Source organism: Elgaria multicarinata, chromosome 6, assembly GCF_023053635.1.
Source record: "Elgaria multicarinata webbii isolate HBS135686 ecotype San Diego chromosome 6, rElgMul1.1.pri, whole genome shotgun sequence".
NCBI classification, from domain to species: domain Eukaryota; kingdom Metazoa; phylum Chordata; class Lepidosauria; order Squamata; family Anguidae; genus Elgaria; species Elgaria multicarinata.
The window spans coordinates 41,901,670-41,918,728 of NC_086176.1; the positions used below are offsets into that span (position 1 = coordinate 41,901,670).

A 17,059-nucleotide genomic window follows, 5' to 3' on the forward strand; every position below is an offset into this window, starting at 1 on the left:
ATTCAATTTTTTCACATCTAAAAAGAAATTTTGTATACTTTTTAATGTTTACTGTTTTAACTTTTGTGAACCGCCCAGAGAGCTTCAGCTGTGGGGCGGTATATAAATGTAATAAATAAACAATTAAAATCAACAAAATCAACATACAATCCATATAATATTAACAATGAAAGGCAACAACAAGTGCATACATGATAATTAAGAAACAACCAAAACAGTTGTATGTCAACCTTTGTTTTGTCCTTCATTTCCACTCAACAAATAAGTCTAAAAATGTGGACAAAATGTTGGGATACAGCTGTCAGTGATAGTATGGTTTTTTTTTCATAAATTGCCAGAGTCGTAAGACTTTCTTTCAAGTGTATTAAGGATGAGGTTGATTTTCCTTTCCAGCTTTGGAGGATCATCCTCTTGGTTATCATAAAGGCCCTTAAGAGCCATTTTTTTTTCCTTCAAAGAGTTTGCACACTATTGGAATGTAATTAAAGAGTATATGAACATCCTTGATTTCTAATGATGCACTGAGTACAAAATTAATTCGAATAATAACATCTAGTCAAAACGGGACCACCACTGGACAAGCCCACATCATGTAGATCAGTGATTCACCCGATACATTGCAGCGCCGGCCCTTAACTGAAGTTGCTAAGTTTTTTCAACATATGTTATGAGGTCCACTATGTGCAATGTATCAATTTTTGTTGAATAAAGCACAATTTTAGGTCTGGAGAGATGTGCTGAATGGAAACTTAAGGCCTGTTTCCATTGTCCTGGATGTATTTGATATTTCAATTCCAATGTTTGTCCTGTACCAGTACAAACTTGTATGTCTGTCTGATTTTGTTGTATAAATGAAAGCCTCCAGCAACTCTGGGGTCTGTGAGGCATTCATAGCTAATGGGCTATATATGGCAGACAGAGTGTGCTTTAGCTGGAGGTATTGCCTACGGGCGGTTTTAGCAATCAATATTAGCCATGTAAATTGGCAAGTGTGAGGAACTCATTATTTTGTCCTATTAACTGATCAAGTGTGACAATGCCCTTTTCCACCCAATGTCTCCAGAGAAAAGGTTTCCATGCAATTCTTAGATCAGGATTGCAGCACAATGTTAGCTTTGCATGTGCAAATGGATCAAAACTAAGTTTACGGGTCACCATATGCCACACCTCCCTGAATGCCAGGATTGGGGGGGGGTGGATAATTCTTCTCATGTTTGTGTGAGTAGAACCCAGTGCTGTCCATTAGGACAGAGGTGAAATATAAGTGGATTCCAAGGTCATCCACAGATGTGATTGTGGAAAAAGAAACAGCACACGATTCTAATGCACTACTAAGAAGATATGCTTTGTAATATGGATATAGATCAGGAAAATTAAAACCTCTTCCATAATTGGGAGTTGTAGCCTTCTGAGGGGAAATGTGGTGAGGACGTCCCTCAAATAAACTTATGGAATAGCATGTTAAATTTATCCTAAATATACCCTATTTCTTCGATTCTAAGACACACTTTTTTCCCCATATAAACATCTCTAAAAATGGGATGTGTCTTAGAATCGCGGGTGTGTCTTAGGGTTTTTTTTTCTGTTGGCGGTACTGAAATTAGTGTGCATCTTACAATCGATGGTGTCTTACAATCGAAGAAATACGGTAGCTTAGGGATAAAACAGGGACATGTCTAAATCTGGATCTAACCTATTAAATTAGTTTAAATTGCAACTGTGTTGAACATAACTGAATATCTTAAACCTTAAGTCTTATATAGATCTCCTTTGAAAGATGCACATGGGTATACCAGATATATGCACAGCACCAAAATATCTCTATCATTTGTAAGTCTTTTATCTTGCTTCTATTTTGGCCTTGTATTTTCCAGGCTATACTGCCAAATACCTTAAGAATCCTGTGATATTATAGAGGAACATAACTAGTTTCAAAATTGCAATAACAGCTCACTTGAGGGTTTTATTACATTTGTGTCTATATAAAATTGAAAGAACTACATAAATGAGAAAGCACCTGAAGGGCAAAATCAAACTGCTGCTTTTATTAGATGCAAGTCTAATGTCTTTCAGATAAAATATTTGTAGGTGCCATAGTCAATCAAGTTTTCAATGGATTCCAAAGATGAAAGCATTCATGCATAAAAGGCTATGTGATAATTATGATGGGCAGACAAGATAATGGAAAAAATCCTAGCCTTCCTTTAATTTTATGTATCAAGTACTGACTTGACCTAGATAACCTGCAATGCTTCACCACATTTACTGCATTATTTTAGCATTTTAATTATTTAGGAAAATTCAATTAATTCAGTAGGCATCTGGTAAGCAGGACCAACCTTCCTGCATCTCACAGCTTTTTTTAGATGCTGCAATTCTGTGCAACACTTTTAATATAAATATGTAATTAAGCCTGAAATCTATTCACTCTGCAAGTTTATTAACCTTTGCTGATTATGCAAATTGTAGCTGTGAGGCTGTCGTGACATTTTCATCATTTTAAAACAGCTTGTTTTAAAATTTCCATTGTAATCTTTATAGACAGCAAGTACAGTATGAAAATCACATACAATTCGTTCCCAGATCCTGTTAGTATCAAAAACGGAAATTGTTTTTTAAAAAATTAAATGAAAAATGAACGAAAAAATACAGTTGGAAGAACATCAAGGTTTTTATTGATATGTTTAAGAGCTACTAGAAGCACCTTCTAATTTCTATCACTACTCAGACCTAAAAACACACCGTTTATTAAAAAGGAACAAGAAGATTACACGTTATACTAGCATTGTTAAGGTGATTTCTGCATTTTTTACAAACACACTGGCATGGATTTTGAGAAAGGCACACAGGATTTTAAAGTGGGGAGCACAGCAGCTCCAGTCCCCCAATTAGCATGCCATTTTTAAATCGCAAGGGAGGTCTGAATAGGGTTCTGCTGTTACGTATAAGAATAAAAACACAGCTGTAAAGGGGCTTTCTGAAACAAAGCCTCAACAATCAAATTTTACCATCTCTGATTTTACCTCCCCCATTCTTCGAGTGAGTCACCTCTGATCCAGAGGTGTGCGGCTATGTGTGAAAAAGAGAGAGAGAAACTTACATTTTAGCATTATTCAATGAATAAAGAGGAAGTAGGTGTAATTGATCCATTTTTGTGAGGTGAACAAGGTGCTGGAACACTCTTAGACTAAACAATGGAGATGAGGGGTAGTTTCTGGTCACCGGTACACCTAGGGGTGACCACATTACACCAGTTTTAAAATTTCTTCACTGGCTGCAGATTAGTTTCCAGGCGAAGTATAGAGTGTTTGATATCACCTTTAAAGGCCTCCATGGTTTGGGTCCAGGCTACCTGTGGGATCGTCTTCTCCTGTACAATCTGCCCCGCACACTCAGGTCCTCTGGAAAGAATTAACTCCAGCCAACAAAAACAAGGCTGACAACTACTACCCAGAGGACATTTTCTTCTGCCGCTCCCAGTTTGTGGAATGGCTTGCCGGGAGAGATTCATCAACTTAACAGTCTTCCAGAATTTAAGAAAGCCATAAAGACTGATCTCTTCCAGCAGGCCTACCCAGTTGAATTTTAAGATGCCTTTTTTTAATAATGTGCTGCTTTTAATAATGTATTAGTTTTAAATGTTTTTAGTTATATGTATTTTATGGTATTTTTATTTGTGCTGTACCCCGCCTCGATCCAGAGGGAGAGGCGGGTAACAAATAAATATATTATTATTATATTATTAAAGTTAAGGGGAAGGGTTAAGAACTCCCTTCTGTCTTATCTCTTCTCCACTTCCAGTTGCTCTCTCCTTAAAATCCTTTTAACAGCAGGAGCATTATGGGAGCTTTTTATATATAAAGCTGCATTATAATGGGTGGTATCCATGTAATCCACAGACAGAATAGTTTTCATAGTGGAATGGGTTACATGGATACCACCCAGAGTAGTGGAATTGGGGGGGGGGAGCAATTTTCCCTCCCTCACTCTCAAAATTTGCTTCAAAGGCCCAATCTACACTAAGCAGGATACAACACTTTTAAAACGTTTTGAAAATGTATATGTAATGTGTCCTGGACTTGAACAGTTGTCAAAACCATTATAAACCGTTATAAACAGTAGTGTAGATTCTGCCAAAGGTTTGCAGGATCCTCCATAGCAGATTTGGGGGAGTTGCAGGAGACTGCAGGGAAAGGGGAGAAGTGAAATGAAAAGCGCCATTACAGAAGGGGATTTCACCCAAATTCTACTTTCCCCCTAATATGGCAATAGAGGAAGGATTTCCACCTGTGTCTTCTACTCACAAGTATAATATGAGCACAACAAAAATGTAGAAGCAGTATATATCCAATTTTCAAATATACAGGCTATTTTTAAAAATTCTTAATATTTTTATTACATCTGGATTTAAGCAGAAGTGACAATACACTGCAAACATAAGGATATAAATGTAATACTTTTTCAAAATCACAGTATATTATCAGCTACAACATTCTACATAAAAAAGTAGTTCAAATGGCATCCACAACTATTAGATTTCCTCCCCCCATAAAAATAAGGAACCTTTGAACTGAATGCCTTTGATATATGAAAATACTTTTTGAAAACAACATTACCTTGAGCTAGTCGTTCAAGTCGCTTTCCATGTTCTGGAGGGATAGCATACCTAAAATTTATGTAAAGAAAAATATAGAAGACTTTATAGCAACTGTTAACCTACAGGGGGGGAAGTCTACATATATAAGATACTAATAAAGTACACAAAATATTTATTTTATGTATTGTTTAAAGAAATTCAACTTTTCTTTCTGAAATAAAATTCAAAGTGGCTAATAGCAGGGTTTTTAAATTAAAGAAAAGTAAAACAAAACATTAATAAAATCCAACCAAAAGCTAAGAACATAAAAGCAGGTAGTGAAATTATGAAGTTATCCCCTAACAGTGAATAAGGTAATCCAATCATCCTTCACCAAAATGCTTCCGGAAAAGGATGGTAGTAACGATATGGTGAAACAAAAATCAGAAGGGGCCAGGAAGTCTTCACTTGGGAAGGGTGTTTCCTTATGTCAGCACCACAACTGAAAAGGCCCTGCTTTTTGTGCACATCCACCATATTCTCAGCTGGTGGAGGAACTTTGAGGAAAACCTCAGAATTTGATCTGAGAGCAGAGGAGGCAATGATCCTTATAGTACTCAGGTCCAAACCTGTTTAGGGCTTTAAAGGCAATAACCAGCATTTTAAATTGAGTCCAGAAACGAATAGATAATCAATGAAGATCACACAGGAACAGAGTAATATGCTCCAGATAGACAGCCCCAAACAACAGTAAGGCATTCTGGAAAAGCGGAAGCTTTAAAACCATCCTATGTAAAGTGCATCACAGTGGCCCAATTTGGAGGCTACTAAAGCATGAATGATCATGCCCATGTCTGTCCATGCAGCTGGTGTACCAAATTAAGATGGTTAACAATTAAATACTGTTTCATTGATTTTATTGGAGAACTTACTTCTGAATAAGCATGGATAGGATCATATTACAGAGTTTAGCATTTATGTTAGTTCATCATCATCAAATGCTTTTGAAAATCCTACAAATCTGACGTTTACTATTGTCAGGGAATGCTATTTATTAAAGTTGGAGTACTTGGTCCAAGTATATGCATGACTTCAATCATGTTATGTTATCTTCATAAATTATCACTTTTCAGTTTGTGTCTCAGTCAGTTTTCAATGTACATTCAGTTCTGTTCTGTAAATGTAAAGCATTTATAGATATATACATTTGTAGATATTTTCATTCTTAATTTCAGGAAGCTGCCTGTTACTACTAAAGAATGCATTTGCAAGAACCTGTTGAAATGAACAAATATCGATAATACCATATTTAGAATGCCTTGCATCACCAAAAAAAAATGTAAGACCACAGGTAATGAAGAAGGATTACTCTTATGTTCTTTCTGTAAAAGCATATGGTATTGCAAAATTATTGTTATTTACAGCTTGTACTCAGTATATATATAAAACACAATGAAATCAATATGCATTTTAATTTACAGGTCTATAATACAGATACATTTGATGCCTGCTATATACACACATGATAAAAGATGATAGAAGTTACTGGGTTGAATCCAAACTAAATTTGTTGCACTTAGTTTCCACTGAAATCAATGGGATAAGTTAGTCATGATTTAAGTCCCATTGATTTCAAGGGAAGCTAATTGCAATTACGTCTCGATCCAACCCACTGGGAGCTTTCATGTACCACATATCTTCCGTGGAATCAATTACTGAGCCCTGTTCCTATGCAATATTATACTTTTAATTATTTAGAGTGGGTACTGCATCTTCAGTGTAATAATAACTCAACATCAACCTTGGTTTGGTTTCTACTATTAAAAAAATGTACAATCATATCCCAATGTCACACATAAGCATTCACAGGTATGAATTCAGAACTCCTAAGTTAAAGAAACCCGGAACTACTTTCCAAGTGTCACATTGCTTCCTTCCTAAACACTGATTTTTTTTCTTCATGTGAGAAATTGCATTTTATTTATTTTTTATTTTCATAATGTTCTAAAAATCCAGTCCTACAAGTAAAGCTTAAAATCAGAGCAGTGATTGGATGTTGTTGCCACAGTATTGAAAAAAGCCCTGATAACAGAACTGATAAAAGCAACTGAACTAAGAAAAGTCTCACTGGGTTAAGTGATGTTTACTTTCATGGAGGTGTCTTTAGGATTGTAACCTTAGAATAGAGAAGCAGACGGGCAACTCAGCCCTACTCCCGCTCACTGCTTCTCTCCAACTCCACCTACCCACCCTTCTGGCCACGTGCCCTCTTTAACAGAGGACTGTACTCCATTTGAAGGGCTGCCCTGTCCAATTCCAGTTTAAATACAGTGACCCATTAAAACAGTTCCCCATCAACATGAACAGGCAGGCATATAGGTAATTTGGTCACATTCTTCCACAGTATGGTGAGATGTATTGTATTTCTATTTAAATTATAATAATTATTTCTGACTTTGTGGGGGGTGATATGTCCTTTTTCTTTGGTGATTCATAAATGGCCACCCACAGGTTCCATACTTACAAGGGATGCATTTCGAATCATCAGGAAAAAAGGCAGCTGACAAGAACTATTAGGGTACAGAGATGATGGCGGGTGAAGGGCTGAACACCTCACTGAGAGGGCTTCACCCTTAAAGGCCGGCGTATGAATAATTTTAGATAAAAAGGTAAATAACTCCTTCTCGGCTTTCAATCTCTCCCTCCTAAAGCAGGTTCTCTTTTGTAAATAGACCACAGAACTGCTTTACATGTCTTACGTAGCTACGTTTTTAAAATCCCCAGCTTTAGCCTTGTGTACGGATTCAAATGATGAAACGGTGTTTATTCTTATAATGCTGGAAGCTGTCTGGAGTTTAAGGACAAAACAGAGGAAACAAAATTATTAAAATAAAAAAATAAGAATCTTTACCCGGCATGTACACGCATGCCACTTGGAAAACATGCATGTGTTAACTATTAGTTAAAGTGCTCATTTTAATTTGGTTTTGGAATATAACACTGGCCTCTAAGGATACCTTTTCTGATTCTTAGAATTGTTTAACACTGTATATAGGCATTGACAGGCTAAATGACAAGAGTCAAGTTGTAAGCATTGCATAATGAGTACCAAAATATCACCAGTGAAAATTTCAGTCTTTTCTTGCTTGGTATTATTTGAACTGCTTTTAGTTCCAAATGTTAAGTACCTGTTGAGTGTGAAATACATCAGTAATAATGTTGACACTTGGTAGGATATTTTGCTATTACAAAAGTTTGCAGTGGCTTAAGTTCAAATTTCACTCTTATTTTCCCCTTCTAAATTTATGCCATAATATGCACAGTTACTCAAACCTGGCTTTGTTCATTAATAAGCCCATAATTTGAGAAGCGTGTTGTTATTACAAAATTGAAAAGTTGTACATCCAAATTTTTAAAAGACACAGTGTCTTTGTTTTCTTTCAAAGTCCATAACTACCAAATACATCCAATAAAATATAATAAAGATATTCCACTAAAATAGTTTTATTAACATTAATTGAAGCTTATCCTGAAGTTGGTAAACTGAACCAAAAACACTGGAAGGGGATGCATCCTATCTATTCTCGTAAATATTTACAGCAACAATCAACAAGTCATAGCTTCATAAAGGTCATTTTCTTATTTCCCTGGGTATCTACTGGCATGGCCAATCAGTAGGTAGCAGGTATAGAAATGAGACCTAAGAGCAGTATGAAAGTACTTATAATAATTATATATTTCATGGGAATTCTCCCCTTCTAAAAGTTGAGGGGGGTTGTTTGAGAAGGGGACTGTAGGGGTACTTAACCTTTTTAGTGCTTTTTCAAGCTGTATTTTAGTTGTTTTTCAAATTATATTCCCCTGCCAGCATCAACAGCACGGGAAATAAGCCACCACCACCACCCACCCCATGATCTTGTGAACAAGGTCAATGCATGCCTCCTATCCAGTGCATGAGAATTATGGAAATTTCCCTATTATCTTAGGTGTTTTCACACTACCCTAATCCTACCCAGGAACAGTTCCAGAGGGGTAATTGTGTCATTCTGTTGCAGAAAAAAACTATTTATCCCATATATGCGTTTTGCCTCTTTATTTTTGGTGTGGTTGCAAATAAATGCCCTCTGAAACATTTAGGATTATGTGAATCTTATTCTGTTATCAAACAGCTGCTCAGGCTTGCGATCCAAGAATATTAAAGTGCTCTTAAAATGTTACAGAAGCACCATGGTGCGAATCCACATGATTCCAGTCTAGTGTAATGTTTGAAAGGAGTTTATTCATGGAAACTAGTGTCACTCATTGGAACTTAGTAATAGGATGATGATAATTTATCTTTTTCATATTAAATATGAATATTGTATTTATTTTTACACATTTTTACTACACTTGGCTAACTCTGATATTTAAATGTTAGCTACCTGTTTTAAAATACACAGCTACATTATCTGAAAAAGTTGCTTTTCCTGACTGAAGTTACAATACACTTCAGTTTATAAAATCCATCATTTCAAAGCAATGCATATAATTAAAAATGAAAACCCCAAACATGTTACACCAATGATGTGAAGCTAGAGTGCTGTACATCAATACTGTCAGAAAATAATAGCTTTTTTGCCCATTTAAATCAAAGCAATTAGCCTTGAAATAGAAACTGGTCAACACACTAGTAGTTTTATAAGTGCTACATACTTGTTTAGTTCTTACCCCTTATTTTCATCTGAAAGGAACTGAAAGTTAAGTATTGACAATGCAAGTGTGTGAAGGCATACATAATGTTGGCATTGTTACAGTTTTTCAAAAAAGAATCATAAGCACAGTCCCATTTATATGGGGTCCATTGCAACATGATTTGGCTTCATTTATGTATTTCTCAAAAACTTTTCTTACACCCTGGTCCTATATATATTTCCCCAGAAAGAAATCCCATATATTTGAGTGGAACTTACTTTTTAGAAAGGCTGGCTTCACACAACACACTAACCTACCCAGTGTGGGTTGTTGAACTATGGATTGTCATGTTGTAATAAATAAATAAATTGTCTGAATACAGCACTTTTTCCACATGGTGGGTTATCGTGTTGTCTGAATGCAGTGTACTTTCCACAGGGTTGCTTGTTAACCATGCAGTGTGGCTTGTTAACCACCCAAACAAGCCAACAACAAGCTATGGGTTCTCAAGGTGACTTGTTCGAGAAAAATAAACCATACTAACAAGCCACCTTGCGCTGCATTCGGACAACATGATAACCCACACTACAGGAAACACACTGTGTTCAGACAGCACATTAACCCACCCTGTGGGAAATGTGTTGTGTTCAAACAACATAATCCATGGTGGGATAATGTGTACCCAATCAAAATATGCTTTCATTACCTTTAAATATATGCTTAATATAACTTCACTGGATAAAAACTGTCAAACAAGTAGAAACCTGCAAAAATGTGGAGATGTGTTAAGATTTGTAATATGTTCTTCATTCTCATCCATCCATTTGCCTATGCACACTCCCACACCCTTTCCACACACACAGCCTCACAATTGATTGCCATTGTGATAGTGCTGTTTTTCCATTTCTCCTTCCACTTGCAGTGATGGAACATTCTTTCCCTAGAGGTTTGTTTCTGACATCTTAATTCTTTAGCATGAGCTAAGTATGTTATGATATCACAGGAGCCTAGCCAGTGACATGAGGTGGGAGAGCTTTTTCAAAGAATGTATCCTCTATTCAGACTTTTTAAATTACCTTTTACGTTTCTGGCAAAATTACTTCCCAGAAAATCTGTGTATTCTGTGCTTTATTTTGACATCCACTTCATATATAATTTCTAAATTGTTTTAAATTGTAAGTCTCCCTGGGGGGCCTTTTCAAGCTGAAAGTTGACTAAAAGTAATTTGGATGTGGGATATAGACATGTAGAATCTGCAGTGAAGTGATATACTATATCCTGTTACTGAGAAGTTTAGCCATGACTACTTTTGCCCATATGCAGTTTGCATGTTGTATTTGTGTTGCATCACCCAAGTATCTTGCCCAATATGTCTATTACATCTGGGAAAGGCTGCATGTCAAGTGTCTCATTTATTTATTTATTTATTTATTACATTTTTATACCGGCCAATAGCCCAAGCTCTCTGGGCAGTTCACAAAAATGGCAGCTAGCAGCAAGAGGATCCTGATGCTAGTATGCTAAGCTACCTACCATTCATGACGTGTATGTCCTCTACCTTAATTCAGTTAAAAGGCATTGTCCTCATGCACTATTAAAAGCTTGGGGACTCTGGATACGTGACCATCACGTCACCACAACCCATGAAGATAACTCAAATTGGCTACTTAAAGCCTTGGTGGGAAATATAGTCCAATCTTGAAGCATCCTCACCGCAAGATCAGCAAGTAAAGGCATCTCCTGGGGCCCCCTTTGTGGTAAACTTTGTTCTGTGTACTTCTGTCTCAAGGGTGGGCAACTTGCAGCCCTCCAGATCTTTCATACTATAACTCCCATTACTCCTCACCACTGGCTATGCTAGCTAAGGCTGATGGGAGTTGTAGGCCAAAATATCTGGAGGGCCACAAGTTGCCCACCCCTGCAAGCCCTGTTTAGCCAGCCTGCCTAAATTCAACCACGCAGCCAGGAACCTCTGGATTGCCCCTGTTCATCCCCAAAGCCATGCTACTGCACACTTTGTTCAACCTCACCCCAAATCATTCCCTATTTTGTGCACCCAACCTGAACTCTATAGCTGCTCTTGGTTCCAGCTACCCTGCATACTTTGTGAGCATGGGAGTTAATGCAGACAGACACTCTCTCCCGCAGCTCTGTCAATATTTCACCTGGCTGCCTGTTCTTCAAGATCCATTCTTAACACTACCCAGCTCTCTTCTTGTGTGTGTTGAAACCATGTTTCCATGGCTAGAGCTTTTTTAAAAATAAATAAAGGGAGAGTGAGTTCCAATGCTCTCCGTTCTGAATCCTATTTTTGAATATCAGTCTTTTTTATTGTTGTAAGCCAACTTGTGAGGGTTCCTGCATTGAAAGGTAGCCTAGAAATATTTTAAATAAATAAACTGCAATTATTTTCTTTTTGTGTGCGGGAGTTGTCAGACCATTGTCTTGCTCGGTATCGTCTATGACACTGGCTGGCAGGTGTTTCGTAACGGGGTCTTCTCCAACCCTACCTGAAGTTGCCAGGGATTGAATGTGGAATGTTTACCTTGCAACACATGTGCTCTGCCACTGGGATAACTGAGCCCCATATTTATCCTTTTTAAACTTCTGCGTTCAAAAAGTTATTCAGACATCTAAGGCATGTTTCTTTCCTCACAAATCTCAGGCTCCAGTTTACAAGGTGGGGGGAAGGAGTTAGTGAAAATAATGCAAAATTTCCATAAGAGGCTGCTTTTTACTTGAGATTGATCTCCAATATAATATGATTTCTTGTTATTATGTTTAACTTTTCTTTCTTTTTTGTTTCAGATTAGATCACAATGAAGAAGTTTACAATGGAAAAAAGTGCCAACAGGTTACTTTTACAAAGTACATCCACATCAGGCCCACAACCTGACAGAAGTGAAATGTATTGGACAAAATGCATATTTTTCCAAAAAGACAGTTCCAATGATCTTCAGTATCCTGGGGGCTGTCTTGACAAAGGCACATTGGGGGCACACTGTCTTGACAAAGGCCTTGAGCCCCCAAAACCCTACACTTGCGCTCCTTTGGGTTGTCCCCATATGAGAAGGAGCAGCCTCCCTGCGTCCCTCCAGGTTTTGGGGGGGCTGTTTGGTTTTTAACCTTTTTGGGGGGCTAAGCATCCTTCTCCCCACACCGGAGGAGGCATGGAGGTGGCCATTCAGTTCGCTGACCCAGGCACCACCACCTGTGCGCATGGGCACTCATGCCTCCTCGCATCCATCCAGGTTTTTGTTTTTAACCTTTTGGGGGGAGGCAAGCATCCTTCTCCCCATGCCAGAGAAGCATGAAGGCATTCCAGAGGCCGTTTGGCTCACTGCCCCACCTCTACCCACTGCTGGGGCAGATGGCAACCAATCAGGGGGTGCCATCTGCCTGGACACACCTCTTTCGCAACTCCAGAGCAAGGCGACAGATGGCAGATGCAGTCGTCGCCTTGCTGCAAAAGAAAAAGTTGGGGTAAGTCCCTAACTTTTTTATTTCAGCTCTTCGGGAGAAAGCCCTGGGATGGCTCAACAATGGCTGCTGCGTCATATAAATGACCTAGCACCACTGCTTTCCCCTCATCAAGGCAAGGCCCTGCTAATTCCAAAAGAAAAGATTAAGGTACTGGTTACAAAACAGTTGCTGAAAAGCTGATTTCATAGGAGTTTTACCATGGAATAATATGCATGATTTGGCCAGAAATTGACATTAAACTGCTCTACTAACAGGATCTTTCTGCATTCACATATGGCATTGGGTTTAACCAAATACCTCATTATATCCTTTAACCTCCAGAACAAAATATTTATCAAAATGAATTTTCATAAATAGTTAACTTGCCAGGATTTGGGTTCTCCAAAGTGGAGATAATTAATACTGTAGAGATCCATATCTTCAGTGTGCCATGCAAATGTTGTTTTCCACATGCCAAAATACAGATATGGAGTGTTGACTCCCTCTATTGAGATTCCACAGTCTTCTTCTACAACATCCAATATGGTATTGAGATGAGCAATATTCCATTCATTAACATTCTGAAAAATATGAGAACACAGCCAATCAATAAGTCAAATAAAAAGCAAACTCACACCATCAGCTTTCCACTAAAATGTCAAAATTCATGCATCACCTTGGAGAAGTAGGTCACCTCTATCCAGAGAAAGGTACCTGCATTTAACATCCCACAGATGCCCATGGGACCTGAGCATGACCAACTTATCTCCCGATTGAGGATAAGGGGTAGATTCAGATGAGTTTTAAAAACAAAATCATTCTCATATATGAGAAATTACTATTTAAATATTATCAGTAAGAAGTACTTTTGCTGAAACATTAACCAATACATTTACTCAGATAAGCTTGGTATTTTTTTAATTGCCACTGTTGCAGTTAAAACCATAATTCTGTTACTTAGTGAACAGGAAGTAAACACTAAGGTAGTATATTTCCATGTATTTCAATTGATGGAAGCAAGCATATAGGAGTTAAATAATTTGTGCAACTTGAAAATACAGTAACTACACATCCAGAAGATCTCTGCTGAAATTAGGGTCTTTTCAATTGTGGCACCCCCAGTTACAGAATGCCTTCCCCAGAGACATTCATCTGCCACCTAAGTTGTAGTCTTCTTGGCATCAGGAGGAGCCCTTTTTATTCTTCCATGTATTTTAAGTTCTTCAGGTTTTATTGTTTTAAATCTGTTATTATATTTTCAGATCTTTACATGGCTGCTGTTTTTGTAGTTTTAAACTAGAATATTGTAGTTTTAAACTTAAAAAATATATATTATGTTTTCCATAGTGCTGATTTCTATGGTTTTAACTGTTATGAAGCACCCAGAAAGCTTTGGCTACTGAGTGGCATACAAATGTAACAAAATAAATAAATGAATATATAAATAAAACTAAAAATATTAAACCTTCACTTAACTCTTAGTCCACAAGTGCTAATGTGTTTTACAAAGCATATTATTTGGAAGCAAAAATCTTCTCTGGTTAGACAGACTTTCTGAAGTCATGTCTATAATTCTAACAACCTGGTCGTTTAAAACAAAGTATGTATACTTTGGGGTTCTTTTTCCTGGTCATGTTTGGCTGTTACCTCAAATACGTATTTCACACATTTTATTTGTCCTTCCGCAACAAGTTTCAAAATCGTTTCCATAGCAAAAATAGCACAATGAAGCTATGGCAGAGGGAAAGATGGGAAGCACTGCTGAGAAACCAGCTGGCTCCTCCTCTACCTGAATTATTTCCATTTCAGCTGGCCGTTATAAAAGCTATTTAACAATTTGTTCTTGAGTTTGCATTTTTCCTCTTCCTGCCCCATACCTTTTTCTTTTTGTATTGTGTCAAACTCACACTCTCTGTATCCAAGCCAGTATCTTTTTTATTAAGTTGCTAGGCAACCCAAAATAATAACACCATGGATTCTCAACTTATTGTAAAAACAAAACAAAACAATTATCTTCAGTAGTCCTGATAAATATGCAATGCCACAAATTTACCATTGGGGTGGGGAAGGAGAAGGAATAACAAAGGAGAAGTATTGCCACAGTGGGCAGGAAAAAGGACATAATTTTGTGTCTTTGAATTAGACATTTGTTTTTGAACAAATCAACAGAAAGTGGGGTTAGTAGTGGCAGATAATGAAATAAGGTGCAAATATGCTAGCTCTTCATGCCTGCTCATTTTCCAGAGCAGAAAGCACAAAATCCTGCTGAGTAGGACATGCCCCTAAGACAAATATATCAGTAATAAAGAACTCCATACTTCAGCTTTCTTTGTAGAAATCCACAATTTGTTCTAAAGAACAGCTGCTACCATAGGATATTTCCAAGTGTATAGAAGAAGACTTCATCAGTAAACAAAACAGACAGTTATATCTATGAAATACAGAGCTATCCATGCTTTCAAGTAGCGCTGATATTACCACAGTAAATCATGAAAGAAAAGTTTGCTTAGATTTTGCTGCTTTCTAAAAATAAAAGTGTGGGTTTTATACCTTGCCTTTATTCTTCTTTATTTCATGTAACTTAAAGATTTTACAACTGTACTTTTATTTAGTCTCCCCTCTGTCCCATAACCGCATCCTCTATAAATGTATTAACCAAGATATCCTAGTAGAACTTAATTTAGGAGCAGCATGCCTCTTATTACCAGATACTTGAGAGCACATACTATGATGAACCATTTTCATAATGCCCTACTTGTTGTGAGCTTCTCAGGGGCATCTGGCCATAGCTGGAATTGGAATACTAGATTAAATGGACTCTTTGGTTTGATTCAGCAAAGCAACACTTATGTTCTTATATTCTTGTTAAGCCAATCCTATTCAAAATAGACGACAGCCAATATTGGCCAGAAATCAGACTCAAGGGGCTATGCAAACGTCTATAAAACCAAGGGGTCTCAAACAGCAGCTTCCCATAGGAAGCCACTTTTGAAGCAGAGGGGAGTTACAAAAGCCGCGTGCTCTGTGGCATGGAGGTCTGCTCTTCAAAGAAAAAAGTAAAACAACAACCACCACCAGTGGATATGTTTTATTTATTTATTTATTTGTTTGTTTATTTATTTATTACATTTCTATACCGCCCAATAGCCAGAGCTCTCTGGGCGGTTAAGTAGCTCTTTGGATGCTAGCCATTGTATTAACAGTGAAACTGTTAGTTACAGATTTTGCACTAATTTTAGTGCTTGCCTGGCTTAAAGAATTCATTATTTCAGAAAATATAATGCTACATCACTCTGGAATTATTTCATATATTTTGACTGGGTGTTTTTTTTTATAGACTGCTCATAGAATAATAGCCTTATTCTATTGTGGAAACTACATTGCCTCCATTAGTTTGCCTGCACTGCTTTTACTTTCAATAATGCAACTCATATATTTCATTTATCACATACGATTTCATGTGAGGAAATAGCTATACCATGCACTTTCTCCCCTTCTATTGCCTCATTTCTAGACAGACTGCATTTCATCCATCTTCACTGAATACATGAAAATCCCTAATGTGAATAAATATGAGAGATCTCGATTCTAAATTTAGAAGAGATTTTGCTAATAGCATACAACACACAAACTAAAATATCTCTTTGTGCAAGGATACCATCTGGTGGCTGAAGAAAAAATTGCCAAAACCAAGTGATGCTTTCCAGGTTGAACTATCAGAGAATAAAATGCATAGAGGCCAAGACTCCCAGGACTCTCAGCACTTTTATCTCCACAATCCTTTATGAGTTACAGCATCCATCTGCTCCTTTCCAAATCTCTATTTGGGTTGCAATTCTATACATACTTACCTGGGAGTAAGTTCCATTTAACTTAATGGGACTAACTTCTGAGTAGAAATGCATAGGACTGCACTGTTAGAGTGTCATCAGGCGAGCGTTTTATCGCATACTCGTTACTGGCCACTCATGGGTTTCATGGGTCCTTTTGACAACACTGACACCTCCTGCTCCTTCTAGTCTTCTTTCCATGACAAAATAAGGCCCTGGTAAATCCAATTTTTGTTTTGGAAGTGAAGTATACCGCCATTTCCTGCTGTTTGCAGGAAAAGCAGCATGATAAAAATGGCCACTAAATGGGCCAGATGGCCGTTGGTTACTTCCTCTTTCTTCCCCAGGTGAAGGAAGAGGAAGTACTGTGGGACAGAAGCGGGGGGGGGAGTGATGATAGGGAAACACAATTTCCCCCCCCCCTCCCCGGTCTGTTGATACTCTTAGTCTAGTATCACTTCTCCTTGTGGCTTTTCTATTTTTTCAGGAATTTCCCTCAAATGTTCCTTTTTTGCCAATC

The 17,059-nt window shown here is 37.5% G+C and overlaps 1 protein-coding gene across 3 annotated transcripts in view; it reads right to left on the reverse strand.

The window, feature by feature from the left end:
* KDM4C (lysine demethylase 4C) overlaps positions 1-17,059 on the reverse strand; it is a 226,921-nt gene that overhangs the window by 189,087 nt on the left and 20,775 nt on the right. For all 3 annotated transcript variants that reach the window (XM_063129271.1, XM_063129270.1, XM_063129269.1), the window contains 2 exons: positions 13,097-13,290; positions 4,617-4,666 (listed from right to left, as the gene is read on the reverse strand). In XM_063129271.1, the coding sequence (XP_062985341.1) occupies positions 4,617-4,666; positions 13,097-13,290 (244 nt within the window). The remainder of the gene's footprint in view (positions 1-4,616; positions 4,667-13,096; positions 13,291-17,059) is intronic.